Genomic DNA, 21,440 nt, shown 5'->3' with positions numbered 1-21,440 from the left:
TCACCCGTCTTTCACTTACCTGTTCTGAGAAGCAGCAAATAAAAGGTGTCTCCATCAGTGATCTGTAGCTATGAGGAAATTCCATGATCAATACAACTATTATGACAAAGCATGTAACTGGAGACTTGCTTATAGTTTCAGAGATTTAGTCCATCATCGTCATGGTAGGGAGCACAGGCCTGCTTGAAACAGATCAGCAATGCTTCTGTGTCTTGCCTATTTTTCTTTAGCAGTACCCTCCCTGATGGTCTCATGCATCCCTGGGAGAAACTCCCCAGCTAGAGGTGCTGGTGGCTTTTGAAACCTCAAAACCTATCCCCAGTCACATTCTTCCTTTTACAAGGCTACACCTCTCAATCCTTCTAATCCTTTCAAATGGTGCCACTGCCTAGTAATTAAACATTCAGATATATGAGCCTATGGGGGCCATTCTTATTCAAACCACCACAAAAGGTTTGTTGTACCTTGTACCTTCATAGGTCATTAACATATCTAGCAGCCCCAGGGCTTTGACAGGATCCATACAAAACTTGAAGGTCTTTGAGGAGTTAAGGAACAGGTTATGCCCGGATTAGGTGACAGAATGACTTACATGTTTGAGGAGACATTTTCTTTAGTTATGTCTAGAAGGGAGAAATTTTCCTGAGTCACCTTAGAGGACAAATCCATTAATCTCCTTGGGGTGGACAGGACTGGGGAAATATCACACTCAGAGCAGGGGAGCTAAGAATGCGTGAGAAGTGCTGGTTATCACAAATAGGCTATGGCTTCTATGTTGGTTCTGAGAGGGATAGTTAGGGTCATAAATAGGAATGCTGTGGATGTGAATTGTGGGCTGGAATATTGAAGAGGTGGGATCCATGGTAAGTGGTACTGTAGAGTACCTGTTAAAGCTTGATCTGTACCTGCGTTGGACTGATCCCTCTCCATCTTCTTTTCCTTCCACCAGGCGCCTAGATGCTAATCTCATCTCCCTGGTCCCTGAGAGAAGCTTTGAGGGGCTCTCCTCCCTCCGCCACCTCTGGCTGGATGACAATGCACTCACCGAGATCCCTGTCAGAGCTCTCAACAACCTTCCTGCCTTACAGGCCATGACCTTGGCTCTCAACCGTATCCGCCACATCCCTGACTATGCCTTCCAGAACCTCACCAGTCTTGTGGTGCTGTGAGTGCAGGCTCAGTCCCCACCCCCTGCAGGGATGGGAGGCTGCACGCTTTCTCCAGTTGGGTTGGGAGCTTTGCTCTTCTTGGTATAATGTCAAGCCTTCTTGTTTCAGTTTCTGCTCTGTAGACAATGAAGATGACCGTCCCTCATTGACGCTATAGGATGATCTCAAAGCCAGATGACATTAAGCTCATAGAAGTGTTCTGAGAGTCACTTAGGGGACTAATCACTATAATCAGAAACAGAAATATTTTTGTTCTTTTATTTTCTTACTATGCAAGTATAATAGCCACTCCATGCTAATTGAAATATAAATCAAGTGTTTCTTAAGTAATTCCCACCGCAGTTGACAATCAAAAGATACAGTCATATGCTTTGGCATAGGGATAGAATAAATCCATCTAATTTTGCAGGCCTAAAGAAGCAGGAAAGGCCATCACATGTAATTAGATGTCAAAGCCCCAGCAGGGTAATTACCTGCGAGATAGCATCCCTGGCAGGGATAGGGGCTGGGGTTAACTCTGTCTTCCTAGTGGGAACTTTACAGTGCAAATTAGCTTCTAGCTAATTGCTATGAATGATTGGTAAGTTCATAGTCTAATTACTAAGGGCTTGGAGGTCATGTGTAATTGCTCTGGGTTACATACTAATTGCTGCGGGAACATGTGTGTTAGTGGCTCTGCTAAATGGCAGCATTGCCTCCTTTGTTCTTGGGAATCTGGTGTGGTTTTCTAGGCCAGCATGAAGGGATGGTGCTTAGTTCCATGTGAGAGATGAAGACGTAGGTAGTGATTTAATTGTCTAATGTTCTGTTTTGGGAACTTAGAGAGCCAACACGAATGTTCCCAGTGGAGTCTACTCTTCTATTAGAATGGCCATATCCTCCGTTGTTCTGGGAGTCAGTGTGGCTGGTTTTAGCTTTGGTGATGTCCCTGTGACCTCACATGGGAATAGGGTCAGGTCTCTGTGACAGACAAGATGACTGGAAAATGAGAACTTTAGGATGGGTCTCTGCTACATGGGCAACAGGCTCTGCTATATGAGCTTACAGAGCCTCTGTGTGTGTGCAGAAGGATTTGGCAGAACAGCTGGCCCACAGAGGGCTTACAGTCTACTTTCCTCTGAAGAAAGACAACCAAGGCAGTTATGACTTTTGTCACTATAGCTAAGTGGTGAAGGCAGATTTGTACGTAGCACAGGAACAGTGGGGAGGCCTCACAGCTATGAGTGGGAAAGAAGAAGGCTTCCTGGGAGAGGCAAGACATGGAGAGACAGTGGTATTGGACAAGCAAAGGGGGTTAGAGCATTTAAGACGTAGTAGAGGAGACAGAATGTTTAGCTGTTGGTGATCGGGGCCATCCAGCTATAGCCGAGAGTCCTTGTGCAGAATATGGGAGAAAAGGTTGAGGAGGTGACTTTGGGGACAGACTATGTCAGAGCAAAGACTCCAGCTTTATTTATCAATTGTGGAGGGAAGCTTGCAAGTTTTCAAGCAAATGTTAAAAGGAGATATTTTAGGATGGTTAGAGTGAGGAATGGATGGAGACACAGGGAGCCCAGAGACAGGAAAATTAGCTTCGAGGCACTTGTGTATCAAGGTTCAGCTTCGGAGGTAGCAGAAAGGATGAGTGGGAGTGTGCTACTGGAAGGGGCATTTTGAAGGAAGAATTGATCTACCTCTGAGGTTTTCCCAACCAAGCAGAAAAGGCGTCATGGAACTTCAAGGCTTGGCTGGAAGTTAGGAAGCTGGCATGAGATTCAGGCCCAGCCCAATATAGATATAGAAGGTGCGAGGTCCCATTGGGTATAAGAAGGGACAATTAAGGGAGAAAAGCTTGTACAGAGGAGCAAAGCTGAAACATGCCAGGTTCCTTGGCACAGGGTGAGGCTTACTTCTCTGCCTCCCATTAGTGTGTGAAAGAGGCTTTCCAGCAGGAGGTGATAATGAAGGCAAAGAAGACTGGAGGATGTTGTCCCAGGACTTTGAGATATGCTGTGGGGAATCCCAGGAGGCAGATAAGGAAGGATAACCACAATAGGAAGCAAGAACGTTAGTTAAAACAAAGGGGCAGGCTATGTGGTGTATGCCTGTGCACACTTGTAATTCTACAACCTGGAAGGCTGAGGCCAGAGGATGGCCAGGTAGAGACCAGTGTGGGTTATATAATGAGACCATACCTCAAAACAAACAAAACAGAAAAACACATGTGTGCATGGGGGCCTGTCAGGAGATATTCAGACAAGTGTATCGGAAGAGATTCCGTTCCCTCTAACAGTCTGTGCTCAGGTGCCACTCTGACATGTATGGAACCCCTTCCCACACGGGTGGCACAAGCAAGAACATTATGAAGCTTCTCTTTAGTAATGTCCAGTAGATCATCTTATAAGCCCCAGCCTAGATCCCTGGCTGCACTACTGGAGGTGCCAGGACTCCAGAGCTGAATGAATAGTTCAGTGGAGAGAGCAGGAGCCACAGACCTGGAGGTCTAGAAGCTGAGATGGTCTGGACCAGAGCTGAAAGGGAAGGGGAGGGGAGTCTGGGAAACTGAGGCAGGCAGAATACACTTGGTGAGAGTTGAGATGGAGGGGGAAGGAAATAGTAAAAGTTAAAAAGCCTCACTCAGAAGGCAAGGGTTGTTTTTCTTCAGGACCAGAAGATCCTTGAACTGGAAGCAGGGTCTGTCTTCCTTACTGGGACCTGGTGGAGCAGGTGGGGATGGGAGCATCACGAGATCCGTGGTCCTCCCTGTCTAGCTGGATGGCTTTGGTCTGGTGCCCTCATAGCTCAGCAGCATCTTTGCCAGCCAGCCTGCTTTTTACCCCCTCCTAAGTGATTTCCCTTTTCCGCCTAAAGATGTTTGTAAATTCTTGAACTTTAACAGTGTAACTCAAATATGCAACAGTGTAGAAAGTTCTGCATCTAATTTTCCCCCAGAACAATGGATGCCTTTGATGAGAGATTCTGTTCTTTCTTCCAGAGAATTTTTTGCATTATTGTATCTTCAGGCTCATGTTCAGGAGAATCATTTCCTTCAGAAAACCTCAGTTACTAACCTATCCCCCATTGATTGGGTTTTTAACCGTTTTAACTTTTGTTTCACTCTGCTGTGCCCACCCTGACTGTGTCCAGCTTTATCTTTTTCTTTGTTATTTTATTTATATGTGTGCATGCCCAAACATATGTATGTATGTATGTATGTATGTATGTATGTATGTATATGTCCTGAGTGCATGCAGTGCTCACAGATGCCAGAAGAGGGCGACAGATCCCCTGAAACTGGAGTTACAGGTGGAGTTGAGCTGTAGTGTAGATGTGGAGAACTGACTCCCAGTCCCTTGTAAGAACAGCAGCTTACCTGTGTCCAGTTTTATATATATATATACAAGTCAACTTTCACCACTGCTTACTCTGTTCCTTGTTTCAAATTGACTAGCTCTTTCTTTTTTTCTTCCCCTCCCTTGGGGCCCCAGTTTTACTACCTTAACCTACAGTGTAATTTTTCATTTAATTTTTTTCTTTGAAATGTCACTTAGGTTGTTTTGTAGTAGAAGGTTACTGTGATCAGTTTTCTTCTATTCTTCATTCATTAATTGTAATTTTTTTTTTTTTTGGAGGCAGGGTCTCGTGTAGCCCAGGCTAGCCTCCAACTCACTATGTCAAGAGTAACTCTGAACTCCTGGTCCTCCTGCCTCTACTTCCAAATTGCTGGGGTTGCAGGTTTTCACTACCACGTCCAGCATTAGTTGTATTTTCTTCGAGGCCTGGATCTTAGCTGTTCCTCACAATCCTCTTCTCCCTTTGTTGGCCTGTGGTTTCTTCTTTTTTGGGGGGACCCTTGGGAAGCTCTGGGGAACACATCAAGTCTAGGCTCTGTTGGTTGTCCCTGCCAAGCTGCCCTGTGTGGGCTAAGTCCACAGAAGTTACTTCTGTCCCATTCTGTATCCTGGTGGGGTAGGTGGGAGAGGCAGCATGTGCTGAGCTGGTGGCCAGTCTTGGGGAGGCCACCTGGGTTGATTCTCTGCCACATCATATTAAGTGTGGAGTTGAGTCCCTCTGCCCATGGGTACCCCTGGGCTTCACACACCTCTGGTTCCCTCCTCCATGACTAGCCTGAAGCTTTCGGTTTACCCTCTCTTTTGCCTGTTCCCTTTGGATGACAGAGTACAGAAGAAAACAAGAATATTTACATGATTGGTTCTCACAAATTCAAGTGGGATTTTTGGGGGGGGATCAAATCTCAGAGTTTGTTTTCTCACTAGATCATTCTCTGAAACAAGGACTTTTGAAGACAACCCCCCCCCCCCAACTGTTTGCTTGGCCACAAGGTCTACAGCGTCTCTACACAAGGCTGGGTGCCTTGCCTGACTTTTGCTCCTTGTAAGAGACTTCAGGTGGAGTGGAGTTTGGTCTTGTTATTTTTGCTCAATTACGAGCAGGCAGAAGGCAATTTTGTTTTGCTTTCAGCGAACTGTTTTCCTTGGGAATCTCTCCTAAAACTCCCATGCATCTTCCTGTCACCCATCTGAGCCTGGAATCCCTTCCCTCCACTCAAACGCGTTGCCTGTCAAGGCCCTGCTGAGGAGTGCCACCTCTGCTCTGAGAGGCCTTGCTTGCTGCCTCAGCCTCACCAACCTCCCAGTTCTCTCAGCATGACCACAGCTCTCTCCAGTTGTAACAAAGTTTAGCCTTTAATTATATGTTGTCTGCAGTGGTTGGCTGTTGGCTCCTCTAAGAACGTCTGGCCACTGAGTCAGGCTGGCTGAGTCCTAAGGAGTGGGGCCAGAGAAGAAGCCTCAGATGTGAGCCCCTATGACATCAGGTCTCTCTCCCAGTGCTTAGTCAGAGCTTGCTGGGGCCTTGGCTGGGCTTTCCTCTTCCCAGAGCGGGTCACTAGGAAGGCAATAAGGTATCCAGCCTGTGGTCCATCCTGCCTTGGCAACGGTGGCTTCAGAAATGGGTCTTGGCTGATTTGCTTGTCCCTGGAGAAAAGAGGTTGGACCACTGGGGTTTAATCTGTTGGTGCTTCACCCTCATTCTGCTGCTGTGTACACTGTCTGCCCTGGCCCCGAGGTTGTGCCACACACTCTGATGTGTCTCTCTCCTTCCCACGCAGGCATCTACATAACAACCGCATCCAGCATGTGGGGACCCACAGCTTCGAGGGGCTGCACAATCTGGAGACACTGTGAGTGGGAGAGCCTGTTTAAGTCCTAGTCTGCTGGGTGAGGACATCTGTGACTAGAGTCGGGGTGTGGGCTTAGGAAGGTCCAGCAGGGTATGATCCGGCCCTGGTCACCCGTGTGCCCATTCTGGGACTCTTCTCTGAGAAGTCACTCAGCAAGAATTCCTTCTCCCTTTAGGTGGGTCCAAGGTAGTTCAGGGTAGCCCAGGAAGTAGGAGGGCAGGGTCCCTGCCAGCAGAAACATCAAATAATGCCTAGAAGGAAACAGTTAACAAGGCAGAGGGACTGGGACATGAAGCTTGGAGACTGGAAGATTTCGGGGTGGGCTGGGGCTGACCTGATGGCAGTTTTGATGTCTGCTTAAGGGTGGCTGCTGACAGAAGGGAGAGGAATACCACGGAATAATGTCAGGAGTGTTTGCCAGCTGATCTAACTAGCTAAATGATTAATGGGGAAGTGGCCCACTCAGCACCACAGCCTGCCTATAAAAAGCGCCCGAGCTGTTGACTCTTAAAAAGCCATATTATTCACACATCATCATCCAGGAATTCAGCTAAGGTCAGAATGCACCCAAGCCCTCCCATCACTTCCTCTGGAGGCCTGCCAGCCCCTGCGGAGTGGGCCGAGTGGGCCCCAGTGCGCAAACAATCAGCCAGGCTCTGTAAGAGTGACTGGTCATGCCAGCTGGGGTCTTTAGCTCCCCTGAGGGAACTGGCTACCACAGCCACCTGGTGCTGGATATGGAGTTGGGGGCTCTGGGAGAGAAGGGCCCCAGATCACCACAAGTGTAAGCCGGCAAGGGTGGGGAAAGGTTCATGAGAGATCAGGAGTTTATCACAACTTCTTTTGAATTTCCTTCTCCAGTTATAAACAAGCCCCCATTTTCTAGCCCTCCCCCACCCCCCCCCCACCCCACCCCCGCTCTTAAGTTGATGGAGTCTTAGGAATCCAGAGCAGCAGAAGCTGAGATTCTGGAAGTCAGGCAGTGATGGGGGAAGCAACATGTTGGGAAAAACCACTCTGTAATGTCTACCCAAAGACGCCTTGGCTTCAGAATCTGTGGTTGTATGGGGAAACCCATGAGAGACTCATACCTAGGTCAGTCACATATTATTTCCTGTGGGTATGATTCCTAAGAACATGGCTGCTGTCTTGTGCTTAGTACATAGCAGGAGGAACAGCTGCGCTGGGTTCAACTCTCCTGGAATCCAGACCCTTTGACCAACTGTATATGAAGGAGCACTGTGTCAGGGCAGCATGCCCCAGCCTGGATGCAGGAACATTCCCATCTGTTCCCACTACTGTGCAAGGCTTAGACTATCTGCTCCTCCTCCATAGCTGTGACCGATGACTAGACAACTAGAACAGGCCAGTCTAGTCCTCTAAATCTCCGTAAGAGAAAGTTCATTTCCAGGAAGGCTGCGTAGTTCCTCTCAGAGTGATCCTTCTCCCAGGGTGACCTCCCAACTGTGCCCAGAGCAGATCAGAGTGTTAATGAGACAATGGGAGTCCTTAGGAGAGAGCCTGGTTGTCCTACCCCCTGGCCCAATGTATACTGAGTGGACCTACTGTGTGCTGATTCTGGAGCCTCCCTAGAGAAGCCCAACTCCTGGGTGGTGCTGGGATTGGATTGCAATTAACAGTGGGATGGGCGGGAGAGAGCACCTCCACCCTGGAATGTGGGGCTGTTTAGCTTTGCTGGGAAGTCAGGTGAGGATTGGGGCACAGATACCGAGTGAGTTGGCACCTCAAAAAAGCCAACAAGTAGCTGTTTCTTCACTTTTGGGGCACACTGCCTAACTCTTTCTCAATTAGCCACTGTCTTGCTGTGCGGGGCATTTGGCTCAGCGGCTGCTGGCTGAATTATAGAGCAGTCCTGCCGCTGCTAAGCACCCACTGTCTCTTTCATCTATCTTGGCCTCAACACACAAGGCCCCCGGGCTATGCCCACCTTGCAGATGGAAAAGCCAAGACCAAGAAACATGGAAAAGTCCTCTAACCTTTACAGCGTGGAGGCAGAAAAGCCCAGTGGTTATTCCCTTGGCACAAAGCAGCCCGGAGCCCTTACTGCCGGTTCTCCCAGCTGTCTGAGCTCAGCCGTTTGCCTATCGAAGAGTCTTAATTTTCTAACCTATAACATAATGTCACAGGGTTGTATAAACTTGTTACAGAGTCTGGCAGATATATAGGACCCTCCCCTCCTCCCCTATTTTCTTCCTCAGTCCTCTGTATGAGGCTTCATCTCCACGACACCCCATTTCCCCCCCACCCTCGAAGAGCAAGCCCTTCTTCCAACTTTTGATCTCCAATTAAAGCGGGGGTGGGGGGGGAGTGTGTTCTTTCTCTTCTGTTCCCCAGAGCGTTTTCTTGGGGAGCCTGCAGGGGAAGGCAGATGTGGAGGAGGAGGAGCGGCTGCGAGAATGAAAGGGGGAAGAAATGATAGGCAAGTCTTTTAATTGTTGCATAATTGGCGTACTCGGCAGCCTTGGCTATTACTTGGGAGCTTTCATGTGTACTTCTTGCTGGAAGGGTACTTCTCCCTCGGGCCCTGTAAATCTCTGCCACTTAGACCTCTCTCATCTCTGGCAGCAGAGGGAAGATCAAACCCCCACAGCCCAGGCTGTGGTTTGGCTCACGCTGTGGTTTGGCTTCTCTGCAGCCTGCTCTTCAGAGCAAGAGCAGCCCCCAGCTTTGCCACCTGGGAGGAGGGGCCAGGTGCGGGCATGGACATGTGTGGCCACACAGGCTCTCAAACTAGGCACATGCAGCACACACAACATAGCTCATGTCCTCTGCCACCCTCTTTCCATGTTGCCCACTCTTCTCATACCACCACAGCAGAGGTGTGCCCCCTCCCCAAATGTACCTGTGTAACTCAGCTTCTTGAAAGTTCTCATGGATGAGGACCAGGCTGCCAGTTCTGCTGCTGCAGGCTGGGCCAGCAAAAGTACATGCCCTCCCTTCTGAGAGCAGGAGGCTATCCTAGATGGATGTGGTAGCACAGGCTTGGAACCTCAGCACTCAGAAGGTAGAGGCAGGAAGCTCAGGAGCTCAAGGCTAGCCTGTGCTACATGAAACTTTGTCTCAAACAAAACAGAAAAGGGGGCATACAGGTCATGTACCACACAACCTTTATTCTAAAGGAGCTTTGGGCAGAGTCTAGGGTGGGGCTCTGTTATGGCCTCTGTTGATGGACAGAATTACACAGCTCTGAAGAACAAACCTTGCTGTGCTCTGAGGAGTCCGGCATTCACAGAGGGGATGTTTCTCACAGTGTGGTCGTCACCATTCCAACCATTGCCAGGAAGCCTGAGCTTTAGGCAGACCAGACTTGCTTGGTCCTGCAGCTACAAGCCTTTGATCTCCCACAGTGAGGATGACCACCGCTTTAAGGGAAACTCCAAAGCAGAGGTGGTCGAACCATCTGTCTCTAAAGTAGCAGGTCCTCTTTCCACGTTAGGCCCTCAGGTCAGTTCCAGGACTCCCTAGGTATATAGGTTGGGATTTAAAAGAAATCTAGGTTGAAAAAAAAAAAAGAAAAGAAAAGAAAAGAAAAGGTTCCAGGAAAATTCTCCATGAAACCAGGTGCCAATGTACGTTGGTCCGTCACTGGAATTTCAAGTTTGGGAAACACAGGCAGCTATGCCAGACTGAAAACCCACAGTATTCAAAGCCCCAACTATATATATACTTAACCAAAACAAGGATGGTTTGGGGACCCTGATTCCATCCTCAAGAGCCCATATCTGAGAACTTGATTCCTACATCTTAGCAGAACCCAGAGTGAGGGTGGGTTTAGAAACCTCTACAAAATAGCACCTCCCTTCCTCAAGCCCAGGCAATGATCTCTGGGCCTTGCTATGACCTTGGTAAATCTGGCCCAAGTGGAGGCAGAGCTGGCTGGACATTCCCCTCTGGAAGAGGGCCTGGTCCTGAGCGAGAACAGAAGCCTTCTGGCTTGGCTCCCTCTCTAATCAGGACCAGCCCTCAACATGGGACTATGAAGTGCGTGCAACGGACAGGGTGAGACTTTATAGAATTTCACCTTAAAGTCCAGAACTGTGCATTCCTCATCAACTGACATCCCTGTGATGTTTCCAAAGGACATTCTTACTTCAACAGTAGCTGTGGCTAGAGAGTGTACTCCCGTCTCTTTGTCATTGAAACCACAAACGGTCAACAGGTTTCACTCTCAACTCGCTGGGAATTGGCCCTGAAAATGTCTGGCCACTTCCCAGTGCTGGGCTGACCAGCAACCTTTCATCTGAAACAGAACATCAGGTGGATTTCCACCAGGACTCTTCCAGGGCTCTGGGTATTCCAGAGAAGATCAAGGATTAGACTTGAATCAGCAGACTTGGATTCAAATCCTGACACGGCCACCAGCATGTTCAAGTCACTTGACCTCTCAAAAGCTTCAGCTGTCACACGTAGGAAAGGAGGCCACTATTTTACAATGCACAGGACATTGCAAAGGTCACACTCAATGCAGTGACTCTGCACAGTGCTTTGGAGCACCCTTGTGCTTAGCTTATGTTGGCCGTGACTTTCGGACTCAGCACTTGGTGTTAGCTGGAATGTGTCTGAAGGGGTCAGGGAGGATGCTGTGGGGGCGGGGGAGGGGGTGTCACTTTACAGTGCTCCCTGCTCTGACTCATCACTCCGCGAAGAATCAGAACTCTCAGGCACTCAGGACATGACTACTGTATTAGTTTCCTGTGGCTGCCATGACAAACTACCACAAACTTAGTGGCTTAACAAAACAGCCATTTATTCTTCCCCAGTTCTAGAGGTCAGAAGTTCAAAATCAAGCGGTTGGCAGGACTGGTTACTTCTGTAAGGTTTGAGGCTGTCTGTATTCTCTTCCCCACCCCACCCCACCCCCTGTCTCTCTCTTTCTCCTCACATCTGATAGCTGCTAACCCTTGCCATTCCTTGGTAAGAGACATATCCTCCAGTCACAGCCTCCATTCTCACAAAACTTCATTTGTGCCTTATAAAAATTCTTAACATTGGTTGGAGAGATGGCTAAGAGCACTGGCTGCTCTTCAGAGGTTCTGAGTTCATTCCCAGCAACTACACGGTGGCTCACAGCCATCTATAATGGGATTCGATGCCCTCTTCTGGTGCGTCTGAAGAGAGTGACAGTGTACTCATCATATACATAAATAAATGAACCCTAAAAAAAAAAAAAAAAAAAAACCTCTTATCATTGGATTTAGTGCCTGACCTGATAACCCAGGCTGCCATCTGGATTCTTTCACTATATTCTTTCAGCAAAGGTGCTGTGCCCAGTCATTTTCATAGTCACCAACAGTTAGGATGAGTTGGGCATGTCTTTCAGGAAACATAGACAGACAGCATGGCTTCCTATTGGCAAGCTTCATGGTAGAGGGCAGAGGTCTAAATGAAGTTTTCTGACCTTTCTCTTTCTTGCTTCTTTCTCTTCCTGCCTTTCTTTAGACAGGATCTTGCTATGTTGTGCAGGCTGTTTTTGAACTCACAATCACCTATACTAGCCTCCCAAGTGCTAGAGTGACAGGCCTGTGTCACCGCCTCCACTTGTTCTGGTTCTGCTACTCCTCCTTTCCTTCTTTTCCCCCTTTCAGTTTTAGTAAGTTTGGTGTGTGTGTGTGTGTGTGTGTGCATGTGCACACACAAATGGGCATGTTCAGGCCAGAGGACAGCTTGCAGGAGTAAGTAGGTTTTCTCTTCCTGCTGTGTGGTCTCTGAGAAGCAGACTCCATTCCTCAGGCTTGGCGGCAGTCACCTTTTCCTGCCTTGCCATATAGCTTGCTCTTTTCTGGTTTTGGATCTCAAGGCTGTCAGCTCACTTCGATAGTTTCTGCTCTTCCTGTCTTAAGACAGGTTCTGTCTATATAGTCTACACTGACCTCGGACTCACAAATGTCCTCTTGCCTCAGTCTCCCAGGGTGCTGGGGCCACAGGTGTGAGCCACCATGGCCAGCCTGTCCTTGTTCTAACATTAACTTCTTACCTTTGGAAAATGACAATTTCTTCTCTTCAATCTCATTTCTTCCCCGCCCCCCACCCCCACCCCCTGGTACTCATTGAGGAAGACAGGCAGGAACTGTGCAGCCTCTTGTAACGAATGGACAAACCAAGGCAGAGAGTTGACGACCTAAGGCCACTCAGTTGGCTAAGAGGCAGGATCAGAACTCAGGCTACTCTGCGCTTGGCCCCATGTCAGCTCCTCAGACCACAACGCCTCTTGAGGTATCAAGGAACTCCTTCCCCCCACATTCTTAATCATCTTACACTTGTGGGTTTATTAGCTGCAAATTTGTGGGCTTCTGTGGCTTATAGAGGAATTTATTGTTCCATATAAAACTTTTCCCCCCCTGGCTTCCCCCACAGAACCACTAATGACTTTTAACAGGCAGAAAATTGAGCTGCCCAATGAGTTTGTCTTGTGTTCTGTGACCATGACGAGTTATTAATAGCTCTTCCCAGCACAACATTCCCTTCCCATCGTCCTGGCATTGGGGGTAGCCAAGGTCACCTCCTGTCACTGCTGCCCCTTCCTCCCTGTTGGCAATAGAGCAAAACTTCCACTCGACCCCTCACTCCCCCAGGGACCCCGGCCAGCTGGTCTGGAATGGAGAAAGAAGGGAGGTTAAGGGAGGAGGGCTCCGCCCTCTGCCGTGGATCCTTAACAGATGCCATGGAGAGGAGACAGAGGGGCTGAAGACTGGCCTTTGCTATCTGTAGGAAGGAAGAGCTGGAAAGAATCAATTATCCCCACTCCCTTTGCTTTTGTTGCCGTGCACTCAATCATCCCACAGATATACCAAGCATCCCTTAAGCACCAGAGCTCATCGCAGGCTCCGAGGAACAGGTAGGCATTGTTGACACTAAAGGATTTTACCCCAGAAGTCCTGAGCTCCTTTAAGTTGATCACTAATGTACTGGTCACATCTGGTGCCTCAAGATTCCAAGTCCTTAACAATATCACCCTGAGGGGCTCATTCTGTGGCGATGCTACACAGTCTGGTCTAGCTTTTAACACTGCATCCACCAAGATCTCCAGCCCAGACCTCATCCCTGAACATCAGACTTAAGTGTCCCCTTATAGCCAGCCCAGTAGCTCCCTACCACAGATGTCCTAGGCTCTAACTCACTGATAAGTGCTGGTCGTGGGCCTTGCTCATAGCCAAGGTCCCTCAGCTTCCACACTCTGATGAGATCAGGCACATTTACAGCCTCCAGGTGGTCCACATTGACAGGACCCTGGGATCAAAGGTTGTCTCAGGGAACTGATCAAAACCTGAAAGTTAGATCCTGTTCTGGGTGTCACATCTTCAGAGCAACAAGGGCTTTCCTAGGTGAGAGATATGAGGTGTCTACAAAATGTGATTCAAAGAACCAGGGAGAAGCCTTGGGTGTGGCGTGGTGTTCTCCTTTGTTAGGTATGTATGGGGTGCATGGACTTCCAGCCAGAAGTAAGAGCCAAGGGGGGTGGTGAGGTAGCGTTTTTTGGTTCAGGGTGAGGAATCTTCACTCAATGTGTTGAACAACCCCATGGTGGCTGCACTGGGCAGTCAGCAAGCTTTAGAGTGTATCCTACCACTGGGGTAGATGTCTAACCAAAAACTGGATCCTCATCTGGCCAGAAGCTTGGAGTTGATTCCTGCTGTGGGGGCTGTTTAGAACATTACCTTTTATCTCCATTCCAAGCCTAGGCTCCTGCGATCCCAGGTGGTTCATTAGCTCAGGAAAACAAATCTCAGTAGGAGAGAGCAGCTCCTGTTGTTAAGATCAGCCTGCTATTCCAAATGTACGCTGGCAAGGAGGATCGTGGAGGTGGAAGGAGGGTGTGTCTGTGTCTCTCAATAGAAACTGATGACAATTTTACTAATTGCTGCAGTTATGAATGGGTGGCCTTTTATGTAGGCCGTTTAGGAGGTAAAACAATGCTATTAGTCATAAAGTGTTGGTTCCTGGCTCTGCAGTCCTCTGCACCATGCACGTGCAGTGAGATTAGAGACAGGTGCTCCATCCGCCGTGGAGGAAGAGCAGTTAGGACATGCATTCCCTGCGCTTGCGTGCCGTAATTCCAGGCCTTGGGAGATAAAGTGGCTCAGAGTTTCCAGCCTATCTGAAACGGCCATGCGTTGTGTCTCACACCATGGAGTCAGGCTCACCTACATTTCCCCTGTGCCCTCCTTATCTGTGATCTGGTAATAAACATAAATATTAGTCTTGATAATAAAATGTTAAGTGGAAACCCAATTAATGTAATTCATCTCTCTTAATTGCTATGAGAAGTAGACAGAGCAACTCGTATACCTACAGTTGTAGCACGTGGTGAAGAAAGTGTTTGCCAGTGTGCGGCGTCTCCTAAAGCAGGACTCAAAAGGCCTTGGCGGTCTTTGATCAGCTACTCTGTGCTAGTCTCTGGCCCAGCTGAATAGAGCCGTGTTCTGCAGTGGGCATGCTCAACTTCAGGGAAAGAAGCACCCTGAGGAAATCAAGCAGCTTAATCAATGGGATCTTGTTGGTTAATGGAAGCCCAAGAACTTTGTACTCTCACATGGATAACTCACAAACACGGCCTCTACATAATAATCATTTGGCCGCAAGTGTTATAAACCCCTTTAGAAAATCCTATAGAACCTTCCCCTTGCACATTCCATCTTTCCCCTTCCCTGTGAGCCCTGCTGTTCATAGTCTCTCCAGGATCCAACTCTGGGTGGTTGAGAAAGTGGCCAAAAGGCCGGAGTTCAAAGTCTGTTTCTGAGTATCCCAACAACTTACCTTTTCTCTCCAACCCCTGTTTCCTCGTCAATAAAAAGCCGTATGAATCCTGCCAGCTGTGCCCACTGACCCACAGCAAGAGTCCCCAGAGATCTCAGGAACTGGGCACTCTGTTTACCCAGATGGAAAGGAGAGGACTGGAGTTGGGAGTCCTGAAGCAGCCTGGGGCTTGGGCAGCCTTCTCGAATGTTCTGACTGACTGCTTGCCATCAGTTTGATTGGATTTGGCTGAAAACTACTAAGCAGACAGACGAAGGGGAGGATTGGGCATGGACAGTCGCAGCTTCCAGGCGGAGCTCCAGTTGGAGATGGGGATGGTTTCTCTTTAACCTTAGTCCTTCCCCATCTGCTTCTGGCTCCTGCGAGAGGCAGGTGAGTGCTTCTTGGGCTTCTGACTGATTCTAGGGACTATTAAAGATAATGGACTAAAAAAGCCATAGAGCCATGAATGAGTTTTCTGTCTGAAGCACAGGGCATCACAAGAATCAGACTAAGCTGTGCTTTCTAAGAGTAGAGTAGATTCTCAAAAGACTGGGATGCTGCCCTGAAACTGCCAGCCACAAAGGCTAAAGGGGTTTCCACCATGTGGTCATGTGCAATGGGCTCAAATGATAATCTTTGACAATAGATAGTCACATATGTAGCCCTGTACCCAGACTGCAGGGGATCCAAAATAGCATCCAGGAGCTCCCTGACTTCCAAACTTCCTGCCTCCCCAGGGGTGGGAGAAGATATATGCAAATAACCTCACTGCTCTTGGCCTGCCTGCCATGGGGCTTCAAGCTCAGCTATTCCAGCTGCAAAGTTGTTGCCAAATGACTGCCTGTCTCTGTGCTCAGTTTCCTGTCTCCAAACAGTGCCTACCTCAAAGGGAATGGTGGGAATCAAATGGATTAACATATGCAAACCTCCAAGAAACATAGCTCTTGCACAGTAATTACTATTATTACCAAGGCATCGTCATCCGAAATGGCTGTTCTGCACGCCAAGGAAGAAAGTGCCAGAAAACTGCTGAGAGAGTGCGTGACTCTAAGTGTAGGGATGAGGTGGAGTCCATGGAAAAAGGTATATTTGGATGCAATTTCAAAGGATGACTAGAACTTCAACAGCTGAGGGTGTAGGGAAAAGGGCATTCCAGGCAAAAGTGGTCCAGGCAAAACCAAAGAAATGTGAAAATACATGCAGAGCTGAGATGTAGATGAAGCAAAGGATTTGATCAAGGGCATCGGAGCCCACTAAGGAATTTGGACTTTGTTTTGTCTTTTTTCTGAAAGCCGTTCTAGACTTTTCAGTGTAGGAGAGTCATAGAGTCAGTTTTGTGGTTTAAAAAGAACTTTCTGGCAGATGTATAGTTGTCAGGAGTGTAGACGCTATACTCTAGCCACCAGGGTTCAAATCCTGGCTGCGTGCGTTCATGATGATAGGCTAAATTGATGGAATAAACAGACAAAGATGTGTGTGGTGGCCCACTGTCAGTAGAAGGCAGGCATTTGTTTGTTTGTTTGTTTGTTTGTTTGTTTTTCTGGATTACTTAGCAGTTCCAGGAGAATATGGTGTGTGGCATTTCTTCCATGTGGTAAATCAGGAGCCTGGGTTCTTGCCACCCCTGGAGCATTTAGCTGTTGGAAAGGTAGACTGACCATGGAAGAGGAAAGCCAGCTATTTTATAAAAGTCAGAGACAGAAATGCAGATAAATTTCTACCTACCCTCGGGGAGAAATATGGTCATGAGGCCACACTTATTGCAAGGGAGGCTGGGAAATATACTCTAGCTATATTTTTAGATATTCCTTCTGTTAGGCCATCTAATAGAATTCCCTGCAATGGTAGGAATGTTCCTGATCTGTGTTTTTTAATACAATAGCTGCTAGTCATGTGTTGCTATAGAACATTTGAAATGTAGCTACTGAGATTTAAAAAAAAAAAAAAAACCTGAGATAGAAATCTCATTTACTTATAATTAAATAGCCAGGCATGGCTTGGAGCTCTGGTATTGGACAGTGCAGTTATAGAGTAAAAAGGGGAGGGATCTAAGCAAATAGGCAGTGCTTTCTGCCAGTCACTTGCTAGGTACTGATGATTGAGCATCGGGTGTGTTTTCTCATTTCCCTCAACTGAAAAAATGGTTGTAGGAAGAGAATCCATCTCTCCAGACTGTTGGAGAATGGAGGTTGTTCAGCCAAAGCACCATAGTGAGTGCCCAGCCAGTATCGGTTCATCCACCTATGGCCGAAGGCAGGGTTAGTATGAGGCAGTCCATGAGCGAGGGCTTTCCTTCCCTCTAAATAGTTCCATTTGCTTCACAGAGCTAAACCACTTGTTCATCTCCTCTGAATTGTGTCCTTCAGTTGTCCTTCAAATGTGTCCATCTCCATAAAGCCCTCCAGGTGTGACCTCTCCAGGTGTGGCCTCTCCAGGTGTGGCCTCTCCAGGTGTGGCTTCTCCAGGTGTGACCTCTCCAGGTGTGGCCTCTCCAGGTGTGGCCTCTCCAGGTGTGGCCTCTCCAGGTGTGGCTTCTCCAGGTGTGACCTCTCCAGGTGTGGCCTCTCCAGGTGTGGCCTCTCCAGGTGTGACCTCTCCAGGTGTGGCCTCTCCAGGTGTGGCCTCTCCAGGTGCACAACAGTCCTGATGTTTTGTGGGCTGTCCAGCATCTGCAGCAGCATACTTAGGGAGCTCGTCTTGTCTTGTGCTTCTCTCCACCTCACCATTTTCCACTCTGCCCAGCAGAATGCTTTGTGTATCTTGGGACATTTGCCAACACGTGTCTATCGCATTGAGTTGACCTCACTGGGTGCAGAGAGGGTTGCAAGGACACAGTTCCTGACCATGAGAGCTAGATTCCATCTGCATAGCACAAAACAAAGCTAGAGTTTGGCAACTTCTCAGGTCATTGAACCTATGTAGACATCCAAAGGCGGCCACCTCACTGGTGTGGAGTTTGCAGAGCTCTTTTGGACATTTGTATGAGTTTTCTTCTCCCACATTTCTCTATAAAAATAGCCTTCTGGTTCGCATGCTTTTTACCATATGCCTTTCCCCACTGTCTGTCTCCTCCTGGCAAAGTTCCTGACCAGAAACTGCCAAGGAGAACTGGAACCACTCAATTTGGCAGCCTGGACATGGGTCCAATAAGCTATATACGTGCTCCATGGGAGCGAAGTCACCCAGAACACATCCCATGGTCTCTGAGGCTCAGGGCAACCCTGACAGTGTCCCTCCTGACTATCCTGTGTCATTTTGACATCTGCCTTAAAAAAAAAAAAAACTCAAGAATATGCCTCTTAATGTCCTGAGTTCTCATGAATTTATTGATTTTTTTATTATTATTAATGAGCTTGTTCAGAGTTCTTCAGTTACTCATTCAGCACATACTTGCTGAGATCCTGCTCTGTGTCAGATATTATTCTGGTGTTTAAGATTCAAAACAGACAGAATTCTCATGTTCAAGAAGCTTTCGTTCTGGTTGGGTAGGAAGAAAAGAAATGACATGTGCCAATAAGTTCTACAAAGGCAAAGAAAGCAGGAAGTCTCTTGTGTCATAAAAATCACTCCAAAACGTACGTCGTGACCAAAAGTACCACCTTATTATTTCTTGTGAGTTCGTGGCTTGGCTGGGCTCCCTGGGATCGTGGAGGAGGCTGTAGTCACTGGAGGCTCAGAGAGGGCTCCTCTTACTTATCGGAAGCCCCACCCCTGGCTGTCAGCGCATCCTCTCGGTATAGTTCACCACTTGTGAGTCCCATTTGGGCCTCCTTACAAGCTGCTGTGAGGATTTCTAGGTTGTGAAGGCAGAGGCTGCAAGACCTTATCACTTAGGGCCAGGTTACATTATATTCCTTCTGTCTTATATTGGTCACTGCCATCGACAAGGCCAGGCAAGTCTTCAGAGTGACACATCTTTATTCCTTACGAAAAAATATAATTCCCCGTGGGCAATAATCAAGAATTCTGAAAGGAGCTGAACCAACTTTAAAGGGGACCCTTGATTTTCCAACATTGAGACAAGAAGATGAACCAGTTATGCACTGCCATGTTAGGCTAGGAGAAACTCAGAAGAGGAAGAAGTGAACTGTAATGTAACATGGAGGTAGAGTGGGTAAGAGGTTGTGTTGTTTGAAATACGCTGGTCAGAGAAGGCTTCTCTGAAGAGGGCTATCTTAGGAAGGGGACTGAGTAAAGTAAGTAGCCATACAATTACCTGGGGGTAGGATATTCTAGGTAAAGGGAATATATCGCTACCAAAGGTTTTCAGACCACACATCTGCAATGCTTTTTGTTAGAGACAATGGGATAGTAAGTGTTTTGAGTGAAGAAATGTCCTTGTTACTTACGGAAAATATAACTCTTCCTGGGCAACAGTGGAAAGTTCCTAATGGAACTGAACTCAGTTGAAAGGGGGCCACTTGACTGTGAAACACTGAAATGTGAAGATCAACACTTATGGAGTTGAAGATTCAAAAAGTGTCTGTCTCTGTCCCCTGCCATCTGCACCTGTGCTCCTCACCCAATGCACTGGGTGATTTGTGTAGCCCTTTGTAGAACTCCAAGAACCCCAGAGTTAGAAAAGTCCTGTTTCCAGTCTCAGTACCCCTACTTTCAGTCATCTTGAACCCCATCTGTCCACAGCCTTGCCCTCACACAGCCTGTCGGAACGTCTCTGTGAGAAGCTCAAACTGTGATTCATGGGAGAGCAAAGTGTCTGGCTTCCTGAAGGATGGGGCAGAGCAGAGGGATTTTCTGGTATAATTACCCAAGGTCGAAGGGACAGTTTGAGGGTAATGGGTAATTAGTATTCATGCAGAGGGGGACAATTATCTAGCACACTGACTGCCAGACGCTTGTCACTGTTCCTCTGGCCTCCTGGGCTGGGTTCCTGGCTCTACCTGTGGCCTATTAAGTGTAATGACCCTCCTGTCAGAAGAGCCTCTCATTATCTCTGTGTTAACATGATACTTATCCACAAAACTCTGGCGAGCTACTTTGCAATTAAAAGACCTCCACATAGTCCCTTTCTGTGGCCTTGGACAGCCATGAAAGTTGTCGGGCTTTAAAAGGCTGAAAACATGGACTAGGGTCCTCCCTGAAAGGGTCAAAAGCCATTCCTGAAACTGACACCTCCACATACTCCCAAAGCTGGGGACTGTGGACCCCAGAAACAGGACTTCAGAGGCATCAAGACCCCCCTACCAAATCAGGCACATTACACATAGGCTAAGTCATTGGCTACTGAGTGTCAAAACTGGCTAGTTTGTTGAAAGTTGCTGTTTTTTCTGAAGACTGTTGCAGCCCCGAGAGAGGGAATCCTTTTACACAATGAAGCAAAACTTTCTGAAAGTCCTCTGAGGCTCTTCCCAGAGAGCAAGGAAGGCAACTGTAACAAGATGGCAAGGAGCTACAGGGACAATCCTTCTTCATCTTCACTCAAGAACCTCGTCTTAGCCGGGCAGTGGTGGTGCACACCTTTAGTCCCAGCACTTGGGAGGCAGAGGCAAGCAGATTTCTGAGTTTGAGGCCAGCCTGGTCTACAGAGTTCCAGGACAGCCAGGGAGACACAGAGAAACCCTGTCTCAAAAAAAAAAAAAAACCCTGTCTCGTCTTTTCGCAGGTGTCACCTATGGGTGGGTTTGTCTACTTGTGTCCAGAGCAGTCCTGTGTCTTCTCATGAAAATCAAAATTAGCCCTCAGCCTGTTGCTCCTCTCCTCCTTTTACCCTACCATTGCTGCCCAAGAGCAAAACCAGAAGGTCTCTTGAAGGAGTGGAAAAGATGAAGTTGTGATTGCTTACAGGACAGCCAGTATTGACTTCTATCACCTAAGAGAATGCTATTATGAGTATCGTTATACAAATATCTTCACACACAGGCATGAACTTCTCTGTACAATAATGGACATAAGAGAGCCTGAGTATGTGAAATTCAACTAGAAAAGATATCAAACTGTTAAAAGTCATGCATATTTAGTTTATTAGAAAGCTTGCATCCCTCCTTCTGGCTGACTTGGCTTACTGCCCCTTTAGAAACTTTTGTTCATTATTTTCTGAGTATGCATGTGATAAATGTTCCCCGTACAAAAGAAAAATGGAATATGCAGCAAAATGTAAAAGAAAGTAAAGATTAACTGCCATGCCACCACCCAAAGGGAGAAAGATCAGCTAGGTGTGTTGACACCCAACCATAACTCCAACACTGTGGAGTCTAAGGCTGAAGGATCAAAAGTCCAAATCCAGCTATATCAGGGTCCTGTCAGCAAAATCTTTCTGGCATATGCAATAGTGTCTAGGTTTGGTGGTTGTATATGAGATGGCTCCCCAGATG

The 21,440-nt window shown here is 47.7% G+C and overlaps 1 protein-coding gene across 1 annotated transcript in view; it reads left to right on the top strand.

The window, feature by feature from the left end:
- Positions 1 to 21,440, top strand: part of Lgr6 (leucine rich repeat containing G protein-coupled receptor 6) — a 123,047-nt gene that overhangs the window by 78,241 nt on the left and 23,366 nt on the right. Inside the window, exons 5-6 of the mRNA XM_021160737.3 lie at positions 950 to 1,165; positions 6,280 to 6,351. Coding sequence (XP_021016396.1) covers positions 950 to 1,165; positions 6,280 to 6,351 — 288 coding nt within the window. The remainder of the gene's footprint in view (positions 1 to 949; positions 1,166 to 6,279; positions 6,352 to 21,440) is intronic.

Source organism: Mus caroli, unplaced genomic scaffold, assembly GCF_978045245.1.
Source record: "Mus caroli unplaced genomic scaffold, Mus_caroli_1 scaffold_1, whole genome shotgun sequence".
Lineage (NCBI taxonomy): Eukaryota > Metazoa > Chordata > Mammalia > Rodentia > Muridae > Mus > Mus caroli.
This window is presented reverse-complemented; position numbering and strand designations above follow the sequence as displayed.